The sequence below is a fragment of the Primulina tabacum genome, chromosome 17 (genome assembly GCF_025594145.1).
Source record: "Primulina tabacum isolate GXHZ01 chromosome 17, ASM2559414v2, whole genome shotgun sequence".
NCBI lineage: Eukaryota > Viridiplantae > Streptophyta > Magnoliopsida > Lamiales > Gesneriaceae > Primulina > Primulina tabacum.
In genome coordinates this window covers 11,536,918-11,564,912 of record NC_134566.1, presented here as the reverse complement: position 1 = coordinate 11,564,912, position 27,995 = coordinate 11,536,918, and the positions used below count along the sequence as shown (strand labels likewise).

Below are 27,995 nucleotides of genomic sequence, written 5' to 3'. Positions count from 1 at the left end.
TGATAAATACTCTGGTCAGTTTAGATGACTATACATGAAAAACAATGCCTATATAATAAGTTAGATAATTCAGTTGTTTGCACTGTTGAAAATAAATGGATTTGGTATTTTTGGTATAATTTTTTCAAACACCAAAAAAGAGGAAATTGTTGGAATATTTTAAGTTTTAGTAATCGAACAAGGTTGCTGATCTAACAGATAATTACAAAACCTAACCGAACTGAATTCAATGAGGAAAACTGAACTTTCATAAGAAGAAGTTTCTTAAGAAGCCTAACTTATTACAAAACCGGACTGATAAAATATAAGAAAGAGTGACTTAGGAGTTTTGAAATCTCCAAACATCCAGAAACAATATCGTGTTTATTTACTCTCAGTCTACCTACCTTACTACTCTTCTGAAAACTCCAACTGATTTTCTTAACAAGCCATTTGTTTAACCAATTTCAGTAAGTCAACTTCCACATAGTTTAAACTTTGACTTATTGAGAACATAATTGAAAAGAACAAAATTTCAGTGTTACCAATCTAACCGAACTATTTTGAGATAAATTTATTCAACACACCTTCAAAATTTATTTTGGATCCTAACAACACTTGATTGTAGGCCGCAACCTCATTTTCGATCCAATTATGATCCTTCATGCCTAACCGCATTTGATGATACAGCTGTGATAAATCAACTAGATATGGACACGGTCTCCCTGCAGATGAGGGTGAAATTCTAGGAGAATGATCACAAATTGTTTGAGCCAGTGGATTACAAGGAGCAGAGAGTGGGTAGTCCTTCATTTTAGTTGTCTGTGAGAAGCCGATTTACAATGACTCAAAGGAAGCCAAACTGCCCAATCAGTCATATCCTATCACCTCTCCACCTTTGAGACAGATTACTCTATTCAAAATTGAGGAAGTCGTGCAGTCCATTGAGAAACAACAAGATGATGAATTTTTACTAAGCAAACTACGTACTTTCCACTTCTCCCTTGACCAAGCGGATCTCTAATGCAGAAGTCATCCTATCTGAGGACATACTTATGATTGAATCTTTCGAAGCTGCTTTTGTTCGAGAATTTTATACAAGAATTAGTTGAGATAGCTATGACTGAACAAGATGTTCAAAATCGGAAGAACAAATCAGTCAGACTATAGAGGAATAGGCTGAGATAACTATCAGCCAAACTGAATGAAGAGTCGTAATGATCGAACAAGCAGGCCTTCCAACAGTCAGGCTCTATGAATGACAGTTATTACATCCAAAAAAATTCCAAGAATAGAGCCATCATCTACTGATTTGGACTTAACTAATAAAGACAACTCTGGATCAGAAAAGTTCAAGTCTCGCTGTCATCTCCTCCTCTGTAACAGTTCTGAAAAGAAGAAATCTGAATACTAAAGAAGTATTAGAATATTTCAAAGATAAAATGCTCAAAGAAGTGTCAGATCTATCAAGAGGCATGATCGACAAATTTTTTCGACTGGAGCAGCTCATAAAGGCCCAGCCTACCACTTCTACTCATCTTGGTGGGCAAATTCAAGCCAATAACTTTCAAATCTACACCAAGATAAAGAAACCTCAAAAATTTTAATGACAGGATTGACGGCGTCAGTTCTCAAATAGCTTCTGTTCTTGCTTACATAAAGCCACAATCTGGTGTTGACAAAAAAGGGGGAAGAGAAGAAGTCAACTAGTTCCAGTCAGCCAAAATCTACTGATGCACAGAAGAAACCTACTGATAAATACTCTGGTCAGTTTAGATGACTATACATGAAAAACAATGCCTATATAATAAGTTAGATAATTCAGTTGTTTGCACTGTTGAAAATAAATGGATTTGGTATTTTTGGTATAATTTTGTCAAACACCAAAAAAGAGGAAATTGTTGGAATATTTTAAGTTTTAGTAATCGAACAAGGTTACTGATCTAACAGATAATTACAAAACCTAACCGAACTGAATTCAATGAGGAAAACTGAACTTTCATAAGAAGAAGTTTCTTAAGAAGCCTAACTTATTACAAAACCGGACTGATAAAACATAAGAAAGAGTGACTTAGGAGTTTTGAAATCTCCAAACATCCAGAAACAATATTTTGTTTATTTACTCTCAGTCTACCTACCTTACTACTCTTCAGAAAACTCCAACTGATTTTCTTAACAAGCCATTTGTTTAACCAATTTCAGTAAGTCAACTTCCACATAGTTCAAACTTTGACTTATTGAGAACATAATTGAAAAGAACAAAATTTCAGTGTTACCAATCTAACCGAACTATTTTGAGATAAATTTATTCAACACACCTTCAAAATTTATTTTCGATCCTAACAACACTCGATTGTAGGCCGCAACCTCATTTTCGATCCAATTATGATACTTCATGCCTAACCGCATTTGATGATACAGCTGTGATAAATCAACTAGATATGGACACGGTCTCCCTGCAGATGAGGGTGAAATTCTAGGAGAATGATCACAAATTGTTTGAGCCAGTGGATTCCAAGAAGCAGAGAGTGGGTAGTCCTTCATTTTAGTTGTCTGTGAGAAGCCGATTGACAATGACTCAAAGGAAGCCAAACTGCCCAATCAGTCATATCCTGTCACCTCTCCACCTTTGAGACAGATTACTCTATTCAAAATTGAGGAAGTCGTGCAGTCCATTGAGAAACAACAAGATGATGAATTTTTACTAAGCAAACTACGTACTTTCCACATCTCCCTTGACCAAGCGGATCTCTAATGCAGAAGTCATCCTATCTGAGGACATACTTATGATTGAATCTTTCGAAGCTGCTTTTGTTCGAGAATTTTATACAAGAATTAGTTGAGATAGCTATGACTGAACAAGATGTTCAAAATCGGAAGAACAAATCAGTCAGACTATAGAGGAATAGGCTGAGATAACTATCAGCCAAACTGAATGAAGAGTCCTAATGATCGAACAAGCAGGCCTTCCAATAGTCAGGCTCTTGGAATGACAGTTATTACATCCAAAAAAATTCCAAGAATAGAGCCATCATCTACTGATTTGGACTTAACTAATAAAGACAACTCTAGATCAGAAAAGTTCAAGTCTCGCTGTCGTCTCCTCCTCTGTAACAGTTCTGAAAAGAAGAAATCTGAATACTAAAGAAGTATTAGAATATTTCAAAAATAAAATGCTCAAAGAAGTGTCAGATCTATCAAGAGGCATGATCGACAAATTTTTTCGACTGGAGCAGCTAAAAAAGGCCCAGTCTACCACTTCTACTCATCTTGGTGGGCAAATTCAAGCCAATAACTTTCAAATCTACACCAGGATAAAGGAACCTCAAGAAAATTTTAATGACAGGATTGACGGCGTCAGTTGTCAGATAGCTTCTGTTCTTGCTTACATAAAGCCACAATATGATGTTAACAAAAAAGGGGGAAGAGAAGAAGTCAACTAGTTCCAGTCAGCCTAAATCTACTGATGCACAGAAGAAACCTACTGATAAATACTCTGGTCAGTTTAGATGATTATACATGAAAAACAATGCCTATATAATAAGTTAGATAATTCAGTTGTTTGCACTGTTGAAAATAAATGGATTTGGTATTTTTGGTATAATTTTGTCAAACACGAAAAAAGAGGAAATTGTTGGAATATTTTAAGTTTTAGTAATCGAACAAGGTTGCTGATCTAACAGATAATTACATAACCTAACCGAACTGAATTCAATGAGAAAAACTGAACTTTCATAAGAAGAAGTTTCTTAAGAAGCCTAACTTATTACAAAACCGGACTGATAAAACATAAGAAAGAGTGACTTAGGAGTTTTGAAATCTCCAAACATCCAGAAACAACATCGTGTTTATTTACTCTCAGTCTACCTACCTTACTACTCTTCAGAAAACTCCAACTGATTTTCTTAACAAGCCATTTGTTTAACCAATTTCAGTAAGTCAACTTCCACATAGTTCAAACTTTGACTTATTGAGAACATAATTGAAAAGAACAAAATTTCAGTGTTACCAATCTAACCGAACTATTTTGAGATAAATTTATTCAACACACCTTCAAAATTTATTTTGGATCCTAACAACACTCGATTGTAGGCCGCAACCTCATTTTCGATCCAATTATGATCCTTCATGCCTAATCGCATTTGATGATACAGCTGTGATAAATCAACTAGATATGGACACGGTCTCCCTGTAGATGAGGGTGAAATTCTAGGAGAATGATCACAAATTGTTTGAGCCAGTGGATTCCAAGAAGCAGAGAGTGGGTAGTCCTTCTTTTTAGTTGTCTTTGAGAAGCCGATTGACAATGACTCAAAGGAAGCCAAACTGCCCAATCAGTCATATCCTATCACCTCTCCACCTTTGAGACAGATTACTCTATTCAAAATTGAGGAAGTCGTGCAGTCCATTGAGAAACAACAAGATGATGAATTTTTACTAAGCAAACTACGTACTTTCCACATCTCCCTTGACCAAGCGGATCTCTAATGCAGAAGTCATCCTATCTGAGGACATACATATGATTCAATCTTTCGAAGCTGCTTTTGTTCGAGAATTTTATACAAGGATTAGTTGAGATAGCTATGACTGAACAAGATGTTCAAAATCGGAAGAACAAATCAGTCACACTATAGAGGAATAGGCTGAGATAACTATCAGCCAAACTGAATGAAGAGTCCTAATGATCGAACAAGCAGGCCTTCCAACAGTCAGGCTCTTGGAATGACAGTTATTACATCCAAAAAAATTCCAAGAATAGAGCCATCATCTACTGATTTGGACTTAACTAATAAAGACAACTCTGGATCAGAAAAGTTCAAGTCTCGCTGTCATCTCCTCCTCTGTAACAGTTCTGAAAAGAAGAAATCTGAATACTAAAGAAGTATTAGAATATTTCAAAGATAAAATGCTCAAAGAAGTGTCAGATCTATCAAGAGGCATGATCGACAAATTTTTTCGACTGGAGCAGCTAAAAAAGGCCAAGTCTACCACTTCTACTCATCTTGGTGGGCAAATTCAAGCCAATAAATTTCAAATCTACACCAAGATAAAGGAACCTCAAGAAAATTTTAATGACAGGATTGACGGCGTCAGTTGTCAGATAGCTTCTGTTCTTGCTTACATAAAGCCACAATCTGATGTTAACAAAAAAGGGGGAAGAGAAGAAGTCAACTAGTTCAAGTCAGCCTAAATCTACTGATGCACAGAAGAAACCTACTGATAAATACTCTGGTCAGTTTAGATGATTATACATGAAAAACAATGCCTATATAATAAGTTAGACAATTCAGTTGTTTGCACTGTTGAAAATAAATGGATTTGGTATTTTTGGTATAATTTTGTCAAACATCAAGAAAGAGGAAAATGTTCGAATATTTTAAGTTTTAGTAATCGAACAAGGTTGCTGATCTAACAGATAATTACATAACCTAACCGAACTGAATTCAATGAGGAAAACTGAACTTTCATAAGAAGAAGTTTCTTAAGAAGCATAACTGATTACAAAACCAGACTTATAAAACTTAAGAAGGATACTGATAGCCAAACCGATTCAAGGTTAACTGATGAAGCACAATTGATAGTCTATCTAATTTATTAAGTTTATATATTCCCTAAAAAATCAGTATATTTAGTGATTAAGGATCCGTGCCCAATAGAAATAGCGGATAAAGTTTTACCTACTAATAGTCACTAAACCTTAACAGAATGTCAGGTTTCGGTACACTACTAGAACATGTCAGAAAGGACAATGATATGGCAACAACGATATCTACATTTGGAACGAATGTATTTTGAAAAGATTATCGTTGCAGATTAAGTTATAAATAGATAATTTGAACAAGCTCTAAATATTAGACAGTTACATATATCTTTGGATTATTACTAACAAACAAACTGATCTTCTCTGTAGAAGGTTTCCGAGAGCCAAACTAAAATAGCCAGCACATGCTGATAAGTCATTATCTGATTCTTCTGAACTTATTTACAATTTGACTTGTGAAAATGATTTCTAGATCATTCTCTTATATTTGTAACTCATATTGAATCATTCTATTTTCATAATCGAGCTGAGATATGACCAAAAATTTAGAACTAGTTAGACTGAGCTTATTGATGTTTTTTTCGTCTGCTCGATTTTGCGACTAATATTTCGTCTAAATAACATCCGAACTAACTAAGCTATTGTGAAATATTACTTGTGAAAAATTAATTGTTTTATTCAGTCATTTTGGCGGCTTGTCACGAGCTCTGAGATATCAACATAACACCACATCTCGCCAGATTTTCAACTCGTTTGATTTCGAGTTTTAGCTTATAACTTGAGATAGCAACTTCACACTTGAGTAAATATGTTTGAAACACAATAATAAGTTTTGTTATCATCAAAATCAAGATTGCTTGTGTTTCTCAACCAAAAATCTCTCGCAAAATTTATTTCCACCTCAATATTTAAAATCAATACCCCCCTTAAAATTATAATTAGATACCCTATTATATTTTTTGTAGTTCAAAATTACAAAAGTACACGCCCCGAACCCTGGCCCGCGGCTGCGTGACTGCACAATGAGCCCCTATAGCAACTACTTCGTATTCGTTCTCGCTTTACGAAAATGATTAATCCAAGTTGCTATAGAAGTCCATTGTAAGCCATTATAAACTCATTTTAAATCTTTCATTTTTCAGATGTGGGACAAGGGTATCACAATCACCCCTCCTTCAAAACGCGACGTCCTCGTCGCGGCCTGACCCCTCGATCCACCAGCACCGAGAATCTAGAGGTGGCTCCTTCAGGTTCAAGGTGGCTCCCGTCATGTAGCACTTTGCCCCGCAGTTTCAAGAGGTGGCTCCCATGCACGTAGCACTTTGCCCCGCATAGAACTTATTTCTCGGTGTTCCATGCCGGTGACCAGCTCTGATACCATTCTGTCAAGCCCTGAACCCTGGCCCGCGGCTGCGTGATTGCACAATGAGCCTCTATAGCAACTACTTCGTATTCGTCCTCGCTTTACGAAAATGATTAATCCAAGTTGCTATAGAAGTCCATTGTAAGCCATTATAAACTCATTTTAAATTTTTCATTTTTCAGATGTGGGACAAGGGTATCACAGTCATAACTAACCAAATTTCTCCATGATCAATCTGCAAATTTATACCACTAAAATCCTCTACAAGTCTAGTTTACAATACAAAAAATGGTTTTTCATTTCGACACTTGAGCACGGAGTTATGCCATTTTTCCACGGTTGCTGCAAGATGCTTTAAAATTCAACTTGGCATATACATGTTACAAAATATGAAATTTCGAATTTTAATGATCGGGATCAGTTTAAAATGCTCTTTCAAGAACAACCATTTCTGATACCATTTGATAGAATCAATTGTGAGATAATTGTTGAGCTGTAATAGCTCGGTTCTTTAAATCTTGAACACTGAGAAATTAAATCGAGTTTGATTTACATACCAAGCAGAAGACACTCAAAATAATCTTTCGCATTAAACATTTTGAAAAGCGTTAAAAGAAATGCAAGTTGAATATGTAAAAATGTTTTTGGTTGAAGCATTTTATAACACACTTGATATGCAAAATTTTAGGTATTTGAATAATACAAAAAATGCTTCAACAATGCATCTTAAAGCCAATAACAATATTTAAATGTAATAAATAAATAAACCAAATTTTTTTATGGATATTCGGAGATTAACAACTCTTATGTCACCCCTTATTCCACTTAGAAACGATCTACTAGATGACTTTGATTTATACAACTCTTTGTACAAACTCATTTCAACTTAGTACTAATCTATTGTCTAATTAAAACACCTAGCATACTCTATTGATGGTCGTAAACTCATAATACACATAATGTTTAACATGTTTTGTGTCAAGACTACAAACACAATCTTTGATGTCTTTTTGTGAAGATTCATTATACTAAGCTTTGATGCTCAACTCTCATGTGTATGTGCTAGTGATTGTGTGAGGAATTTTAAAGTGTATGTATATATCAAATGTATCATCACACTTTTTTTTTTGTTCTTATTTTAACTAATTTTTTTATATAGGTTGTCCATGATTTCAATCCCTTTCCAAAACTTGTATTTGATCTCCAATATATGTGATATAGATTTTAGATACAAGAATATGATCGTTTGGAAATGTTGTGTACAAATTTAGATATTGCAATAGTCAAATTCGTATTTCTGGGCATTTTGCGAAACTAGTCTGTTGATGGTCTGATCTGATCTACCATCAAATCAGATTGGTTTGGTCTCATCCGATCTGTTTGGTCTGACTTGAGCTGAACCAAGTCAAGCTGATCAAGTCGAGCTGTTCTGTTCTTTTGAATATAACTCTTGATTTATCGATTTCTGAGCAAAATAGTAAATATGAAAGTTGTAGCATTTCTATTACTTTCCATGGAATCAAGAGTCACAGAATTCCATGTTCGTATGAGATAGATATTCACAACACATCATACAGTTAGCAAGTAGAACATGTTCTTCATTCAGTGCAAAATTATCAACTTCATTATGGTTTAACATCTTTTTTTTTATTCGATTTATACTGACTTGTTAAGATGATTTTTATCCATTCTCTTATCTTCATAACTCATACTGAATAGTTATATTTGAATAACCGAGCTTAGAGATATTACCAATATACCATAACTGGTCAGATTGAGCTGATTGTTGTTTCTGTTTCTGTCAACTCGATCTTACGTCTAATATTTCGTCTTGATAGCGTCCGAACTAATTGAGATTTTGTGATATATGACTTGTGGAATATTGAGTTTTCTATTCGGTCGTTTTGGCGACTTGTCATTTTCATTAGTGAGCTGTGAGATATCATCAAAACACTTCAGCCCGCCAGATTTTTATCTTTGTTGATTTCGAGTTTCAACTTCCAACTTGAGCTAAGAACTTCACACTTGAGTAAATATGTTAAAACACACAATAACAAATTTGGTTATCACTGAAACCAAGATTACTTGTGTATCTCAACCCAACAGATAGATTTCAGTTTTTCATTTTGTTTCATAACATTTCAGATTTTTTATTTTATGCTTGCTCATAGATTTTTGAATTTTTAATGATCGATAAATTTTAATTTTTTTTAAAAAAAAAATTGTTAGAAAATATTTGTTTGTTCATTTTCCATATTCAATGGTAGCTAATCTTCCAAGGAGTTATATTTTATATTCTTTTATTACCCACTTAATTATTATATGTTAAAAAATTATGTCATACATGTTATATAACCCAAATATATATATGCTAAAAATATTGTTTGTGTTTAAAGTATAGGTAAGTAGAAATCAAACCAAACCAAATCAGTTTGATATTTAATCGATCACATTTTAGATTGATTTAAAATTCACCAAGTCAAAAAATTAGTTTGGTTCAAAGTTTTGCTGAAAAAATCCTAACTAAACCAAATTCATATGTACATTGTTTTTTATTACACATATGTATATATTATTTTATTTTTCGTTTGTATCATATCAAGATCTAGTTAAATATAGGTGTACATATTGATATTTATCTATTTTTGTATGATATTTGTAATGATGTTATCATACATTACAATGTTAAGTGATTAATATATATATATATATATATATATATATATATATTCATATTGGTATTTATATAATTATATTAGCTAGTTTAGAAATTTTAAATTTTGTTTAAAAATAATCAAATACCCTGGATTTTATTGAAAAACCAAAAATTTTTCGGAAAAGATGATAAAAATACAAGTAAAAAATGGTGAGTCGAGGTAGTAACAAAAAAAAGATATTGGTTTTAATATATTGTGTAAAAGCCCGTATTTCGTACTAATAATTTTTCGAAATTATAAATATTTTTCTAAATAAATAATTATCTTGTCCGATTTAATTAAAGTAAATATGTAAATAATTTTACCTTTAAAATAACAGCGGAAGCAAATATTGTTTTCAACCAACAATTTAAAAATAATTCAACGTAAACATCAACTTAAAAATAATCCAACGTATTAAAACTGAGTTTGAATAATAAAAGGTGCATAGATTAAATCATGAGGTCGTCGGGTTTACTACTCCTGTCCCGAGATCGCTCACTGGTCTCCGTCCGCGGTCCCGACCTCATCAATACCTACAACAATCAAGTCTAGTGAGTCTAAAGACTCAACATGTATATATCGTGAATAACAAGTAAATATATCATAAAATCGCATGCAACGTAAAAATAAAGTATCGTAAAGCGTACGGTAAAAATCATATCAAGAATAATTATAACTACGTGCATATCTAAAAATCATACATAAAAGCTTTGCTCAATAGAGCTCTGTCATAACATATCATAATTTTCTGGTAGGGATAATGTTTTTAAGCTAGTGGCCCATAACATAGCGTAAGCGCCTGATCAGGCTAAACCACAGTATACTGGGCGGTAGAGATCAATCACAGCCCTTAGACTGGAAGTCCGTACCCATACATAATCATAAACCGGTCGTAAGTCACCGGGCGGAGAGGTCCTCGGTTGTTCCTACCGACTTCCAAACCCATAAGCATAAGGTGGCCACAAGACATATCGCATATATCTCAAAAATAAACATTTTATATTTTCATGCACGTAATATAATTATAACCTTATTTTTTTACCGGATGAGTTGGATCGTTCCCAGGCTTGCTGCGACTTACTACTAATATGTGAAACATGAAATAAATCTTAACTTGACAAAATCTTAACAATAGAACCAAAAACGAGACGATTCAACTAATCCGGTAAAAATAAGGTTATAATTATATTACGTGCATAAAAATATAAAATGTTTATTTTTGAGATATATGCTATATGTCTTGTGGCCACCTTATGCTTATGGGTTTGGAAGTCGGTAGGCGCAACTGAGGACCTCTCCGCCCGGTGACTTACGACCGGTTATGATTATGTATGGGTACGGACATCCAGTCCAAGGACTGTTATTGATCTCTACCGCCCAGTATACTGTGGTTTAGCCTGATCAGGCGCTTACGCTATATTATGGGCCACTTTCTTAGAAACATTATCTCTACCAGAAAATTATGATATGTTATGACAGAGCACTGTTGAGCAAATCTTTTACGTATGATTTTCAGATATGCACGTAGTTATAATTATTCATGATACGCTTTTCACCGTACGCTTTACGATACTTGATTTTTACGCTGCATGCGATTTTATGATATATTTACTTGTTATTCACGATATATACATGTTGAGTCTTTAGACTCTCTAGACTTGATTGTTGTAGGTATTGATGAGGTCGGACGGAGACCAGTGAGCGATCTTGGGACAGCGGTAGTAAACCCGAGGACCTCATGATTTAGTTTATGCACATTTTATTATTCAAACTCATTTTTAACACGTTGGAGTATTTTTAAGTTGATGTTTACGTTGGATTATTTTTAAAATATTGGTTGAAAAACAATATTTGCTTCCGCTGTTATTTTAAAGTTAAAATTATTTTCATGTTTATTTTATAAATTGGGCAAATTATTTATTTATTTAGAAAAATTTTAATAATTCAACAAAATTATTAATACGAAATACGGGCCTTTACAGTTAGTATCAGAGCCTATGATCTTGTAAAGGGTTGTACTACTACTGCTCTCGAGAAGGTCATGAAGTCACGTCTTCGGTCTGTAAGTTTTACGATTACACATTTATTTTAGAGCATGAAATATTTTTTTCGTCATGATTGCATGAAATATTTTACGTCAAGATTACGATTATGCATTATTTATTTAAACGTAAAGAAATAGTGGAATTATGCATGTTGGTTACGTATGGGTTATAATTATGGAACAGCATGCCTCCTAGACGCCGTGTTGGACGCCCGAGAGGTGATGATGAGCGCCGTCATGAGGGCGGTGAGGATCAGGGACAAAGGAAGAACGAGGAGAGAGATCTACCACCACCCCCTCCACCAGACATGAATGCCCAGATGCTAGCTGGGATGACTCAGTTGTTCGCACAGTTTGCGGGGAACAATGCAGTGGGAGCCAGACAGCCGGGACCGGAGGCTATCTATGAGCGGTTCATGAAGATGCGACCAAAGGAATTCTTAGGGACATCCGATCCTATGGCAGCCGAGGGTTGGATTAAGTCCCTTGAGGTTATTTTCGAGTTTATGGGGCTTGAAGATGGAGATAAGGTTCGATGTGCGACCTACCTATTCGGAGGAGACGCTCGCCTATGGTGGGAAGGAGCATCAATGGCTTTGGATTTGACTACTTTGAGTTGGGAGCACTTCACAGAGGTATTCTATTCTAAATATTTTACTGAGGAGGTGCGTTCGAGGTTGACCACGGAGTTCATGACCCTGAGGCAGGGAGACATGACCGTTACGGAGTTCATCCGTAAGTTCGAGAGGGGATGTCACTTTGTACCCCTAATTGCTAATGATGCTGGGGCTAAATTGAGGCATTTTCTGAATGGTCTACGGCCGATCATACGCCGTGATGTTAGGGTGGCTGGCCCTACTACCTATGATGTTGCTGTTTCCAGAGCTCTAGTGGTAGAGCAAGACCAGAATGATATTGAGCGCGATCGCCTTGGAAAACGACCATTTCAGGCACCACACCGTCCTCCTCAGTCACAGCATCAGAATAAGAGACCTTTCCACGGTCCACCCAAGAACAGAGGGCCGCAGCAGCAACCGCAGGGACGAGCAGTCCCGAGGACAGTGGAGTATCCAGTCTGTGCCAGGTGCTCACGTCGTCATGCTGGGCCATGTATGTATGGTTCGGGAAAGTGTTACAAATGTGATAGTACTGACCACATATTGAAGAATTGCCCACAGAAGAATCTGCCTACCCAAGGCAGAGTTTTTGCTCTCCATGCTGCGGAGACTAACCCGGAGACGATGCTCAGGACAGGTATCATAAATCCTTAAGTTGTATTTGAAGTTTAATGTTTTGGGTTAATATGTTAAACTTAGAATTTATGATAGGATTGCATGCTCTAATCAGTGTTATTTACGGGAACGTAGGTTAGAAGAACTTTGACCTTTGCATGTCTATAAGCATAGTTCTTGTAAAACTATTGGGTTTAGCATAATATTCCAATCTTTCAGGGAGAATCTTTATAGCCGGTTCAGCTACGAAAGCCCTGATAGATTCAGGGGCTACTCATTCGTTCATTTCAGAAACCTTTGCGAATTCTCTCAAGATCAAATCAATTGGGCTAGACATAGCGTATTCCGTAACATTGCCTTCTGGAGAGGAGATGACAGCCACTACTGTGATCCGAGATATAGACCTTGAACTTCATGGTAATCTTGTGTATGCGGATCTTATCGCTCTGCCGATGCCAGAATTTGATATTATTCTAGGGATGAACTGGCTATTGAGGAACAGAGTTTTGATTGAATTCCAGCAGAGATCTGTTCTCGTCCGACCGCCGGGGATGGACCAATTCTTATTCGAGCCAGACAGGTATTTTAATTTACCGCGTATGATATCTTGTGTCCAGGCTAGGAAGCTCATTCGTAGAGGGTGCCGAGCATTTTTAGCTACTTTTGTATCCGTTCCCAAGACGCCCAAACAGTCAGCATCCGATGTTCCAGTTGTCCGGGATTTTCTAGACGTTTTTCCTGATGACATCTCTGGATTACCACCTGTACAAGAGGTGGAATTTTCTATTGAGCTTATGCCCGGTACGGCACCGATCTCAAAGGCGCCGTACAGATTAGCACCGACGAAGATGGCAGAACTCAAGAAACAGATTCAGGAACTTCTTGACAAGGAGTTCATTCGCCCGAGCTTTTCGCCATGGGGCTCACCGGTATTGTTTGTGAAGAAAAAGGATGGTTCTATTAGGCTCTGCATTGATTATCGGGAGTTGAACAACGTTATAGTGAAGAACAAATACCCACTCCCGAGGATAGAGGATTTATTTGATCAATTGGAGGGAGCTTCGGTATTCTCCAAGATTGATCTGCGTTCTGGTTATCATCAGCTGAGAGTGAAAGACGCCGACGTTCTCAAGACTGCTTTTAGGACTCGTTATGGCCACTTCGAGTTTCTTGTAATGCCGTTCGGTTTGACGAATGCGCCAGCGATCTTCATGGATCTCATGAATCGCGTATTCCAGCCATATCTTGATCAGTTCGTGATAGTATTCATAGATGATATTCTCATCTACTCAAAGAATCAAGAGGATCACAGCAGACATCTGACCACACTACTGCAGACCTCACAAAAGCACAAACAATTCGCGAAGTTCAGCAAATGCGAGTTCTGGTTAGAGAAAGTGGCGTTCTTAGGCCACGTCATTTCTAGCAGTGGGATCGAGGTAGACCCGGCGAAAGTTGCAGCAGTCAGAGATTGGGTTGTGCCTCAAAATGCATTCGAAATTCGTAGTTTCCTTGGACTAGCAGGATACTATCGGAAGTTTATTCGAGGATTTTCCTCCATCGCAGTTCCACTCACATCATTGACGAAGAAGAATGTTAAGTATGTGTGGAGCGAAGAATGTCAGAAGAGCTTCGATACATTGAAGCAAGCTCTTATTTCAGCGCCAGTATTGGCCATGCCTTCAGGACCCGGAGATTTTGTTCTGTATACCGATGCTTCGAAACTCGGGTTAGGCGCAGTATTGATGCAGCATGGGAAGGTGATAGCATATGCTTCTCGTCAGTTGAAGACTCATGAGAAGAATAATCCTACCCATGATCTAGAGTTGGCAGCCGTAGTATTTGCATTGAAGATTTGGAGGCATTATTTGTACGGAGAGAAGTGTAAGATCTTCACCGACCACAAAAGTCTCAAATACTTCTTTACACAGAAAGAGTTGAATATGCGGCAGAGGCGTCTGTTGGAGCTAGTAAAGGGACTACGACTGTGACATTAGCTATCATCCTGGCAAAGCTAATGTAGTTGCAGACGCGTTGAGCAGGAAAGTTGCAGGGATGGCTCATTTGGTGGTTTTGAGACCCCTTCAGTTTGAGATGCAGAGGTTTGATTTAGAGACATATCCTCGAGGTAGAGTTCCTCATCTATCTACTTTGACGATCCAGTCTTCTCTCTTAGACCATATTCGCAGTGGGCAGTTAGCAGATGAGCAATTGGCTAAGTGGAGACAGAGAGATGAAGCCAAGGGCAGTATCTTGTACACAGTTAGAGATGGTATTGTCAGATATCGGGAAAGAATGTGGGTTCCGAACAGCGATTCTATTCGAGAGGATGTCTTATCTGAGGCCCATATGTCGTCGTACTCTATTCATCCTTGGAGTACGAAGATGTACAAAGACCTGCAGTTATTATATTGGTGGCCAGGGATGAAGAAGGATATTAGACGATTTGTTTCCGAGTGTCTGACGTGTCAGCTAGTGAAAGCGGAACATCAGAGACCAGCGGGTATGCTCAAGCCTCTTCCTATTCCCGAGTGGAAGTGGGAGAATGTCACCATGGACTTCGTTGTCGGTCTGCCGAAGTCAGTCAGAGGGTCGAATGCTATATGTGTGATTGTTGATCGTCTTATGAAATCATCTCATTTCTTGCCTATTAAGACTACTTTCTCCATGATCTAGTATGCAGAGTTATATATCCGGGAGATCGTTAGACTTCATGGCATTCCCGTTTCTATAGTATCTGACCGAGATCCTAGATTCACTTCATCATTTTGGAAGAGTCTACACTCAGTTGTGGGTACGAAGTTGTTGTTTATCACAGCTTTTCATCCACAGACAGATGGTCAATCCGAGAGAGTTATCCAGATTTTGGAGGATCTTCTTCGTGCATATGTTCTTGATTTCTCTGGGAGTTGGGAATCAAAGCTACCGTTGGTGGAGTTTACCTATAACAACAGTTTTCAGTCGTCTATAGGTATGGCTCCATATGAAGCACTGTACGGTCGCAAGTGTAGATCTCCTATTCATTGGGATGAAGTGGGGGAGAGATCAGAGTTGGGTCTGGAGATTGTGCAGCAGGCTGCTGATGTAGTAGTAAAGATTCGTGATAGGATGAGGACTGCTCAGAGTAGACAGAAGAGTTATGTGGATCAGAGGAGGAGAGATTTAGAGTTTGCTGTTGGTGACCATGTTTTCGTGAAGACTGCACCTATGAAAGGTGTCATGCGGTTCGGAAAGAAAGGAAAGCTCAGTCCGAGATTCATTTGACCATTTGAGATCCTCGACAGAGTTGGGACATTAGCTTATCGCGTTGCTCTTCCGCCGAATCTGGCCGGAGTACACAACGTGTTTCATGTCTCTTTGTCGAGGAAGTATATGGCGAATCCATCGCATGTCTTGAATTTTGAGCCGTTGCAGCTCACTCCGAACTTGTCTTATGAGGAAAGACCGGTGCAAATTTTAGACAGGCAGGAGAAAAAGCTTCGGAACAAAATGATCAAGCTAGTGAAAGTCAAATGGCTCAATCATTCGGAGGAAGAAGCTACGTGGGAACCTGAGCCAGAAATGAGGAGTCGTTATCCCGAGTTATTCGGTAAGTTTTAATTTCGAGGACGAAATTCCTTTAAGGGGGGTAGAGTTGTAGAACCCGAAAATCAGATTACGTATAAGCCATGCATAATTTATATTATTTAAATTAAAAATGAATTTTTATGAAAATATGAAGTGTTTTAGTTATTTTAAAAAAATAGATGTTTAGTTTCATCTTTTCAGGATAAATACGCGAGGTCGGGCCGGAGTTTGGAGATTAGAAATAAGGTTAATAATAAGAAAATATTCCTAAATTTAATTTAAGTCAAGGAATAATTTAATTTAAAGAAATAGAATGTTTTAGAATTTATTTAATTAATTAGAGCTAAGTTGGTAAATAAATTCTTTTAGGTTCAATATTTAATTAAAGCTTAAATTAAAATATGTAAACAAGAGAGAATGAATTAATCTAAGTATGAAGTATTCAAGAAATTAAACATAGTATTTAAATGCTTAAGATTAAATCCATGCAATGCCATGCAAGAGGTCATTATAAATTAAGGTGTAAATTCATTAAAATGCAGAATGGGTATTTAAAACCTTAATCAATTAACATACAAGATGTAAACAATAAAACACCATGCAAATAAGTAATAATTTTGGGTCCAACATTTAAAATATTCAAAGGTGGATAACTCTCCATTCCAACAATTCCTAATTACAATTCATGGGGTATTCATTTCTCATTTTAATTATCTAATGGGTAGTAAATTTAAATGCAATAACATACCTCATTTCTACTCAACCTATTAGACAACAAAATCGTGTAAATGCAGTAGGAAATAAGGAACAAACCAACGGCAATAAGGGGATTAAGAAACAATTCAAAACCCTTCACCTCCTTCACTTGTAACTCTCATTTAATTATATTATGGACCCTTTAACACCATTATTAACATTCATCTTCCTTACCTACATGTCCTACATTCATATGCTCAAAAAATCATTAGGAAACATCTGAGAAAAATCGTGAATTAATAGCAAGGAAGAGAGGGTAGGAACAACAACACTAGAGGAGGAAAAACAATTCATATCCATTCAACTTCTTGACTTGTAACCTCCAACTAAATGCACTTCAAGACTCCTTTATCACCCCTTGTAACCATCATACTCATTACCTATCAGCCCTTCATCTATAATTTCGAAATTTACAGAAGAGAAGAGCAGCTAAAAATCGAGAATAACAGCACAAGAACAAGAAGGAATTCTCAACTCCGACTCCGTCGCTCGTATTCGTCGTATTGGTTTGTTTTATTCAAAACAATTTCCAGGCATGTATATATTGTTTCTTTTCTCTTCAATCAAGTCCTATAGATATTTTTAATCCTTTATATATCTAGGATGCAAGCAGGATCACAAAATTGAAAGCAAATGTACAACCAAAAATCTGTACAAAAGTTTTCGGCTTCTTGATTTTCAATGTCACGGTTTGGGTGTGTTTTGTTGCTTACAGGGAGTTGCTCGGTTCCAGGTCCTCAAGGCTGTATTTAGGCATGAATTAGAGGGTATTAGGATGCTGTTAGTTCATTGGTTTGAGTCCCTACATTGCAAACAAGAGTATGACAGCAACTATCTTCCCTAAGCGGCAGAAGTGAGTCACGAAGTGTGTCATTGAGTGATTAAGGTGTATGTTCGAAACCTGGCTGTCCTAGGGGCTATAGCCATGGTTAGAAACCTTTCTTATCATGTTTAGAACGTGACCAAATCATCTTTTCAAAGCTTGTTTCATAGATCCCTCAGATTTTCACATAAACATGACAAGTGCTCATCGGTTTTAAAATTCTGATTCTTGTATGAGTATGGTTTCGGTTTTGGTTGTGTTGTATGGATTATGGTTGGCTTCTAGCCCATAGCCATGGTTCCTACAACACTCCATCATGTCTAGATCGAGCCATGGTCGATAAAATGGCCCTTGGAACGAGACAAGACAGTAAAATGGTTCAATACAACACACTATGCAGCAAGTGGTGCTCTCGGTTGGTATGCTGTAATTGTCCGAGGTGTTTCCTTGGATTGTGGTTGGCTTCTAGCCCTTAGCCATGGTCCAAGACATGCCTTAGGATTTCGGTAAGAGTCCTTGGGCGGCGGTTCAAGCCAATGGTCATTAAATTTCAGAGTTTGCACCACAAACACACAAGTTGCTACTGCTGTATTTTGACAGCAACTTTCATCTTTGATTTTGATGCTTGTTTGAGTTCTTGGTTGGCTTTTAGCCCATGGCCTTGGACTGGACAGTACCTTAATGAGTAAGGAAAGTCATGTTTTTGGCCGTTCGTGATTTGGTCGAGTTTAGAGGTCGTACGAGAATTTACGGTGAAAGGTGCCAAAATGACTCTCGAAAGGGTGTTTTATGTTTTTGGATTCCTTTCACCTATTTTCGTGTTTTACAGTCATTATGCATATTTTTTAGTATGTTTGGGGTATTTTTAATCATGGTTAAACGTCGGTTTAATGTTGGTTCAGGTTGGAACGATACCATGATTAAAATTCAAGTGGTTGGTCCTAATAATCTCATTTTTGGTTAAGTTTTTGTCAAGTCAAGATTTATTGCATGTGTCACATATTAGAATTAAGTCGCAGCAAGCTTGGGGACGATTCAACTCATCCGGTAAAAATAAGGTTATAATTATATTACGTGCATAAAAATATAAAATGTTTATTTTTGAGATATATGCTATATGTCTTGTGGCCACCTTATGCTTATGGGTTTGGAAGTCGGTAGGCGCAACCGAGGACCTCTCCGCCCGGTGACTTACGACCGGTTATGATTATGTATGGGTACGGACATCCAGTCCAAGGGCTGTGATTGATCTCTACTGCCTAGTATACTGTGGTTTAGTCTGATCAGGCGCTTACACTATGTTATGGGCCACTTGCTTAGAAACATTATCTCTACAAGAAAATTATGATATGTTATGACAGAGCTCTGTTGAGCAAAGATTTTACGTATGATTTTCAGATATGCACGTAGTTATAATTATTCATGATACGCTTTTCACCGTACGCTTTACGATACTTGATTTTTACGCTGCATGCGATTTTATGATATATTTACTTGTTATTCACGATATATACATGTTGAGTCTTTAGACTCACTAGACTTGATTGTTGTAGGTATTGATGAGGTCGAGACCGCGGACGGAGACCAGTGAGCGATCTTGGGACAGCGGTAGTAAACCCGAGGACCTCATGATTTAGTTTATGCACCTTTTATTATTCAAACTCATTTTTAACACGTTGGAGTATTTTTAAGTTGATGTTTACGTTGGATTATTTTTAAATTGTTGGTTGAAAAACAATATTTGCTTCCGCTGTTATTTTAAAATTAAAATTATTTACATGTTTATTTTATAAATTGGGCAAATTATTTATTTATTTAGAAAAATTTTAATAATTCAGCAAAATTATGAATACGAAATACGGGCCTTTACATATTGCATAAATAAACAATTGGCGGGCTTTAGGTGAAGCTAAATATTTTATTCTTCGAGTTGAACTTATCGTCGATATGCATGCGATTCAAAATACATAATGAATTTAGGGGGAGATAATTAAGCTTGATCATTATTTAACACCAGCATGATGTACACGCCGTCCATTATTTATCCATTAATTTTTGCATGTTAACAAGAGTAAAGGATAAAAGGGTCATAGCAAGCCCAAAGTTTTATTATAAAACAGTAATTATCTTTAGCTACTCAATATTTCTTTATATATTTATTTAAAAAAACTCCATGACCGAGAGTGGGAGAACACAACAAACTGTTCGAGATTCTTTGAATCCTACTTGCTTTGCCAATGCATGAAATTAATTTTATACCCTCTCCTTCCCACCAGGACTATATGCTAGCATAACCATGTCAGTATGTAAATTACATATAAAATCTTCTCTTGGGGTCTCTGAAAGGATATGCTCCACAACGATGATTTTTCCGTTATTTGGAAGTGCTTCATGGCATCTCTTCAATATTTTTAAGCATTGTGTATCACTCCAGTCGTGAAGAACCCCCTGTAGATATGATAAAAAAAAGATTTGAATCGGTCTAATAAGAAAATAATTATAAAAATATTATTACAAAGTTGTAAGAAACAAATGGGAATAAAAAAATTATGAAAAAGTAAATTTTTTTAAAAAACCGGTGGAAAATTAATGTAAACAACTATTTAATTATATGTATTGAATAAAATATACATTTCTTATGATGTCCCTATAATCCCACATTGAAAAGAAAAAAAAATTTAAAAGAGCTTGCGATGTTTACAATGAACTTATGTAGTAGCATCAGTTAATTATTTTGTAAGACAAATGTTTATTTTGCAGTCAGTCTTCCACATACATGACCCATGTGTGACATTTATTATTATTATTATTATTATGGCAGAACAATTTAGAAGGCTAACAAAATGGAGAAAATAGGTAAGTTGGCTGCCAATAAATAATATATATTTGTGTGTGTGTGTGACATATATTATTATAATTATAATTATAATTATTATTCTTATGGCAGAACAATTTAGAAGGCTAACAAATTGGTGAAAACAGGGGAAGTTACCTGCCAATAAAAAGTATAAATATACCCATACATACATACATATATAAATATATATATATATATAAACACACACACGCACACATATATTATATGATGAAAACAATTAAGAAGGCTAAGAAAATGGTGAAGATAGGGGAAGTTGGCTGCCAATAAATAATATATATATATATACACACACACACACACACACACACACACACACACGCACACATATATTATAAGATGAAAACAATTTTACCTTTATGATAATGGCATCACCTTTAGGAACACTAACGAACATGTCTCCACCCAAGTGCTCCATGCCTAATCAATACAAAAAGGTCGGCCAAGTTTAAATTTCACGTAAACCATCAAATTAAATTAAAAAGTAACATTCAAACACAAATATTTCCATGGAACCGCTTTAAAATACATTACAAAGAACTAACACAAATATTTCACACACTTGCAAAAGATGGTGCATCTTTAATAACATGGGGCAAATCAAATTAATGGCCTTTATAGTTGGATGCTTGGATAGGATCATGTGCAGGGAATCCGATTCCACCTCCAACATCGACCAATGTCCTCAAACCCTTGAATCCCTCGTACGTATCTACAATTTTTTTCATCATAATTGTCGAATAATTGGACATTGCTCTATTAAAAACTATGTTAAATCTAGGATCTGTGCCGTGATACTCGAATGTGCTCATTTTATATACTTTTTCAAAAGGAACTCCCCCTTCGAGAATTGCATCTTTCAGGTGGTACCTGCACATACAATTATTAATGATTAATTACACACGCACACAAATAGTATGTGTAGAGGTTTATATGTAGTTGATACTTGCCAAGTCTCCAAATGAACCCTGTCTTGGTACATGATCAACAAAGGGGCTAGAGAAACTCCATCATCATTCTTGGTGTAGAACTTGCAGACCGGAGCCAAGGAATACAGCCGCTCAATGCTGCCATCAGGCAGGGTTTTCACTCGGCAGTTTAAAATAGAATAGCTCGCGAGCAGGCGGAGGATTCTGTCCACCATGTTATGCGCCTCTGGATTGTTGGTGGGAATTTCCGCGGCGAGCTCTCTTGGTGAAATAAAGGCGTCGGGCCCCTTATTCTTCATGAGTTCAAGGAGGTCGAGCTCCAGCGCCACTTTGAGGACATTAGGTAGCACTGAAGCAGAGGCTAGTTGCATGGCGAATAAAAAAGAAGCCTCGTTCCCTTGTGCAATCTCCATTTTTGTATTCATTTTTCCTGAAAAGATTGAGAACAAGAAGCAATAATTTGGGTAGGAGTGTGCATATGCAGAGACAAACATATTTATAGTAGCTTAGCTCGTAATAATTGTTATAAATTGATTTTTTTGATATAAAATGAATAAAATTAATCCATATTGCTTGAATCAAAATTAATTTATTTTTGCATTAATATATATAATTGTTGCATCATGGCAATTAACATATATGTATGAATTATGTATATATTTGTTTATTTGTTATAGAATAGGCCGTATATCATTAATGGATGGTCAAATTACGTATTAGTTAATTCCTTGAAATCCACGCCACTCAAGAGAGCTGCATGCATTTTGCTGTATCTATATTATATATAATAACATATCATATTAACTAAATTTGATATGTTGATGCGGTGCAAAAGTTTTTTTACATTTTTTTCTTCGTAATATTTATTACTTAACTTTGTTGGAATAATTTTATTAGTAATTTTTATATGTCTCTCTATTCTTTTCCAATTTTTCACCAATTTATCTATTATTTATCTAAAAATTCAAACTATCTCAGTAAATTTTATGTAATCAGTAATCTATAAATATCATATTCTAATAAAATAATTTATGTATTTTACCCCAAAATTATCAAAGGAAAAAAATTAATATGACATGTATCATGTGCCATTGAACACTAATTTATTATAAATTACTGGATACTACGATCCCCATTAATTTATATATCTGGTCTATAGAAAAATTTTATGTTTGAAAATTTCAATTATTATAAAACCAGGAAATAGAAAGAAGGATACTATTTTCACAGGTGGAAATTATATTTTTCTTATCAAATTAATGAATATTTTGATTTGAATCTATAAAGCATACATATATTTTCCCCATATAGCATACATCAATTCTCACTCATACTTGCATGCAATTGCTAGCTTTGATCCTAGTCCAGTACGTATATGCTGAGGAAATCAAAGTTGACAATAGGCTGAGATGCACAAATGAGAACAAATTGAAGCGAAGAAAATAATTCCCAACTTTAATAATGAAACACCAAGAAATTAATAATACCTTCAAGATATTTAAAACTTCCCAAACGTGCATCTTTCTAAGTTTTTTTATAAATAATTTTTATTTAAAAAATAAATGTTCAAAATTAATGTATGTGGTGGAGTTTTACAAAAATAATGCAAAACTCCACCACTAATGACGGACGCCGCAAATAAATTTGAATCTCATTCCAAAGAAGTTGTTGTCTCTCATTTGAATCTAAAGATATTTTCAGCGTTCCTATATCATAAACGCTCTTGTAATCGATTTCGAATCAATTTATTCTATGGAAAATATTGTCTCTCAAGTCTTTAAAATTGTTGAGTCATCTGGACTCAGGGCTTTTCTCAGTTCATCTTTGGACATCTATATGGATGAGCCGAAAAGTTTCTACACGAGAGAGATATTAACTGAAGACGAAAAGATATTGTTGCATTTGGGAGAGGACGGTCTGTTAATCGAGAAAGATTATTTCTCTGCATGCATTGTTTCAATTGCCCATTGAAAGACTAGCTGACTTCTCTCTATTACCTCAACAAGAAGTTGAAAAGATAAAGGTGGAGTTTTCTGCATCTGGTGATATTATCAAAAATTTTGGAAAGAAGAAAGAGATGAAGTTGCATTATCAACTTCGGGCTGATGTTGTGGCTGAGCCAATTCTAACGAAGATAGACTCTTTTGATGCCTACAATTCAGAAATTTTTTTGGTGATAACAACCATTGCCACGTGACTCAAAGTTAACTAGTCGATCATCATGTTCCAGATTCTAAAGGAGATTATTCAAATTTAGAAGTAATCAGTTGGATTCGCCATCCTCTTGATCTGATTATTTGAAGACTCAAGAGCCTTACTGAGAAACTCTATAACTTTGCACAAGTTCAAGGCTCTCACTGCACCTATCCTTTCTCTCAAGCCTAAAGGACATGCACTGAGTGTCTCTCCTGCTAGGATATTGTTCATCAAGAAGGAAATTGGAGAAGAACTGGCTACTGAAAGGAAACTGGTTGAAAAGAAGGGAAGCAAGTTAAATGGACCAAGACAATGTGAAAACTGATTCCGCAATCCAGTGACTCTGAGGTATTAACTCATTCACCTCTTCCGGAAAATGCCAGAACTACAAAAACCAGATCAGTCTACACCAATCAAGACAGTATCTATATCTCAGATACAAGTTGTCAAGTATACTAAAAACAAGGCTACTGACCATCCGACAGAAAATTTGAAACTGATAGTGGTGGCAGCTCCACCTAGAAAAATCAATGAGACAATGGCTCTCCCGCCGCAAGACCAAAAAAAAGAGAAAGCATCCGAGATCCCATCCAATCCACCTGGTCGGGAGTGGTCTCTGCCTTCTTCATAGCCATAGGGAAAGGAAAAGCTAAGTTGGATGAAGCTCAAGTGTCGGAACCAATATCAGCAATCCAAACTCAAATATACTTGTTGAAGGATGAATTTAATGATTTTTTTTGCAGAAAAGATAATGTTCTTTGATGAATGGGTGGAATTGAGAACAATCATCTTTGCAATGAAATTGAAGAAAAATGATATCCTGAAAAGGTAGGTAGCACTAGAAAAAGTGCTCTACATCAAGTCAAAACTGTTGTCAGAGCTGGAGCTCTTTAACGACAAGATTATCTTCTAGATCTTCTAAAAATTCCAAATTTGACTACAGTTTGTGCCAAACAAATATCCAATTATGATCTTTGATGCCTAACCGCATTTGATGATATAGTTGTGATAAATCAACTAGATATGGACATGGTCTCCTTGCAGATTAAGGTCAAATTCTAGGAGAATGATCACAAATTGTTTGAGCTAGTGGATTCTAAGGAGCAGAGAGTGAGTGGCTCTTCATTTCAGTATGTCTCTGAGAAGCCGACTTACGATGACTCCAAGGAAGCCAAACTGCCCAATCAGTCAGATCATATCACCTTTCCACCTTTGAGGCAGATTACTCTAGCCAGTATTGAGGAAGTTGTGCAATCCTTTGCAAAACAACCACAAGATGATATTGAAGATGAATTTTTACTAAGCAAACTACTTTCCACATCTCCCTTGACCAACTTGATCTCTAATGCAGAAGTCATCCTATCTAAGGATGTACCTACGATTGAATCTGATGAAGCTTCTTCTGTTCGAGAAATTGTACAATAAGTAGTTGAGAAAGCTATGACTGAACAAGATGATCCGAAACCGGAAGAACGAATCAGTTAGACTATAGAGGAATATTCTAAGGTTCATATCAGCCAAACTGAGTCAAGAGTCCTAATTGTCAAACAAGAAGGGCCTTCTAAAAGTCAAGCTCTTGGACTGACAGTTATTGCATCCAAATAAATACCAAGAATAGAGCCATCATCTACTAATTTGGACTTAACTAATGAAACAACTCTGGATCAGATAAGTTCAATTCTCGTTGTCATCTCCTCATCTATAACAGTTCTTAAAATAAGCAATCTGAATACTAAAGAAGTCTTAGAATCTTTCAAAGAAAAATTCTCAAAGAAGTGTCAGATTTATCAAGAGGCATGATTGACAAATTATTTCGACTGGAGTAGCTCAAAAAGGCCCAGGAAACCATTTCAACTCATCTTGGCGGGAAAATTCAAGCCAATATCTTTCAAATATACACCAAGATAGAGGAAGCTTGTAACGCCCCAGATTCGACGACTGTCCTCACTGTACCAAGATGAATCTTTCCAGCGTGATTATGTCCTCACTCACACACACCCTGGGAAACTTCCCAGGAGGTCACCCATCCCAAAATTGCCCAAAGTCAAGCACGCTTAACTTTGGAGTTCTTATGTGATGGGCTACCGAAAAGAAGATGAACCTTCGTGATATGAGTAGTACAAATCAAATCTTTTAAGCCCACTTTAACTGTACAGTCCATTACATTGAACAATCTCGGAATCCCTTTCTTTCCCGTGTTCATTCATGTTCCCTCCACCAAGAGGCCTGCCAGGAGCCGCTCATTGTCTGTGCAACTGATGGCACCGGCGATCACCCCCCGCCCTCTTCGGCCCCGGGCCTCACATGCCCACCAGCTTCCGCTTGGTTCGTCCCCGAACCACACCGTACTAAGAGAGGTCCGCTCTGATACCAACTGTAACCCGAACCACACCGTACTAAGAGAGGTCGGCTCTGATACCAACTGTAACGTCCCAGATTCGACGACTGTCCTCACTTAATCAAGACGAGTCTTTTCAGCGTGCTTATGTCCTCACTCACACGGGAAACTTCCCAGGAGGTCACCCATCCCAAAATTGCCCAAAGTCAAGCACGCTTAACTTTGTAGTTCTTATGTGATGGGCTACCGAAATGAAGATGCACCTTCGTGATATGAGTAGTACAAATCAAATCTTTTAAGCCCTCTTTAACTGTACAGTCCATTACATTGAACAGTCTCGGAATCCCTCTCATTCCCGTGTGGGTCGGTTCATTCATGTTCCCTCCACCTAGAAGCCTGCCAGGAGCCGCTCATTGTCCGTGTAACTGATGGCACCGGCGATCACCCCCCGCCCTCTTCGGCCCCGGGCCTCACAGTTGTAGAACCCGAAAATCAGATTACGTATAAGCCATGCATAATTGCTACTATTTAAATTAAAAATGAATATTTTATATAAATATGAAGTGTTTGATTTATTTTAATAATTTTAAGTCATGATTATTCATTTTAAAGATAGATGTTTAGTTTTATCTTTTCAAGATAAATACGCGAGGCCGGACCGGAGTTTGGAGATTAGAAATAAGATTAATAATAAGAAAAATATTCTTAAATTTAATTTAAGTCAAAGTAATTTAAAGAAAAAGAATGTTTTATGATTTATTAAATTAATTAGAGCTAGGTTGTTAAATAAGTTCTTTAGGTGAATATTTAATTAAAGCTTAAAGTAAAATGTGTAAACAATGGAGGGTGAATTAATCTAAAAATAATATATTCAAGAAATTTAACATAGCATTTAAATAATTAAATATTTTAAAAACATGCAATGCCATGCAAGAGTTATCCTAAATTAATGGGTTAATTCACTAAAATAAACATATTGGTATTTAAAAAGCTTAAACATTTAAGATACAATTATGCCATGCAATAGCATCAACTTTCGGTCAACCTCTCTAGACAAATTCAAATGGTTACTAACCCCCCATTCAAGGCACTTCTAAATGGACTTTATAGTGCATACATTCCTTTACCTTTAATTCACTAATTCAAATACTATTATCCACTTAATTCCTCCTCAACCACTAGCCTAGGAAATTAGCTTGAAACGTACAGCAAGAATAAGAATAAGAAAAGCTGCAACCAAGGATGAGAAACAATTCAAATTCCTTCGACTCCTTCACTTGTAACTCCAATTTTAATGTATATTATGGACCCTTTAACACCACTATTAACATTCATCTTCCTTACCTACATATCCTACATCCTATATACTCGAAAATATCAGAAGTACAGCAGCTAAAGTCTCGGCAACCAGGAGGAGAAAAGTGAATAAAAAACCACTCAAATTCTTGACTTGTAACTCCCAAACTAAAGGCATATAATGGCACCTTTAACACCTATTATATTATTCACCTTCATCACCTACATTCCCCACAACCTCACCTTCAAAAATTAGCAGAAAACAGCAGCTTAAAAATCGAGATCAGCAGCTGAATCAAAGAATAGAAAACAACTCCGTTCCGTCGCGTCGTATTGTCGTTTTGATTTGTTTTTGT

The 27,995-nt window shown here is 36.3% G+C and overlaps 1 protein-coding gene across 1 annotated transcript; it reads right to left on the bottom strand.

Annotated features, from left to right (window-relative positions):
* Positions 1 to 20,163: 20,163 nt before the first annotated feature.
* On the bottom strand, positions 20,164 to 22,270 carry LOC142531210 (caffeic acid 3-O-methyltransferase 2-like). The gene is made up of 4 exons (XM_075637294.1): positions 21,831 to 22,270; positions 21,545 to 21,750; positions 21,236 to 21,300; positions 20,164 to 20,453 (listed from the first exon to the last, which is right to left on the bottom strand). The coding sequence occupies exons 1-4, from the start codon at positions 22,232 to 22,234 to the stop codon at positions 20,259 to 20,261; spliced, it is 870 nt and encodes a 289-aa protein (XP_075493409.1). The 5' UTR covers positions 22,235 to 22,270; the 3' UTR covers positions 20,164 to 20,258.
* Between the last annotated feature and the right edge of the window lie 5,725 nt (positions 22,271 to 27,995).

What these genes read in the sequence shown, in the direction of transcription:
- LOC142531210 (XM_075637294.1), bottom strand. Translation starts at nt 22,234, where the DNA reads ATGAATACAAAAATGGAGATTGCACAAGGGAACGAGGCTTCTTTTTTA. An exon ending in AGGGTTCATTTGGAGACTTG is followed by an intron (nt 21,751 to 21,830) that starts GCAAGTATCAAC and finishes TTGTATGTGCAG; the next exon opens with GTACCACCTGAAAGATGCAA. An exon ending in GACATTGGTCGATGTTGGAG is followed by an intron (nt 21,301 to 21,544) that starts GTGGAATCGGAT and finishes TGTATTGATTAG; the next exon opens with GCATGGAGCACTTGGGTGGA.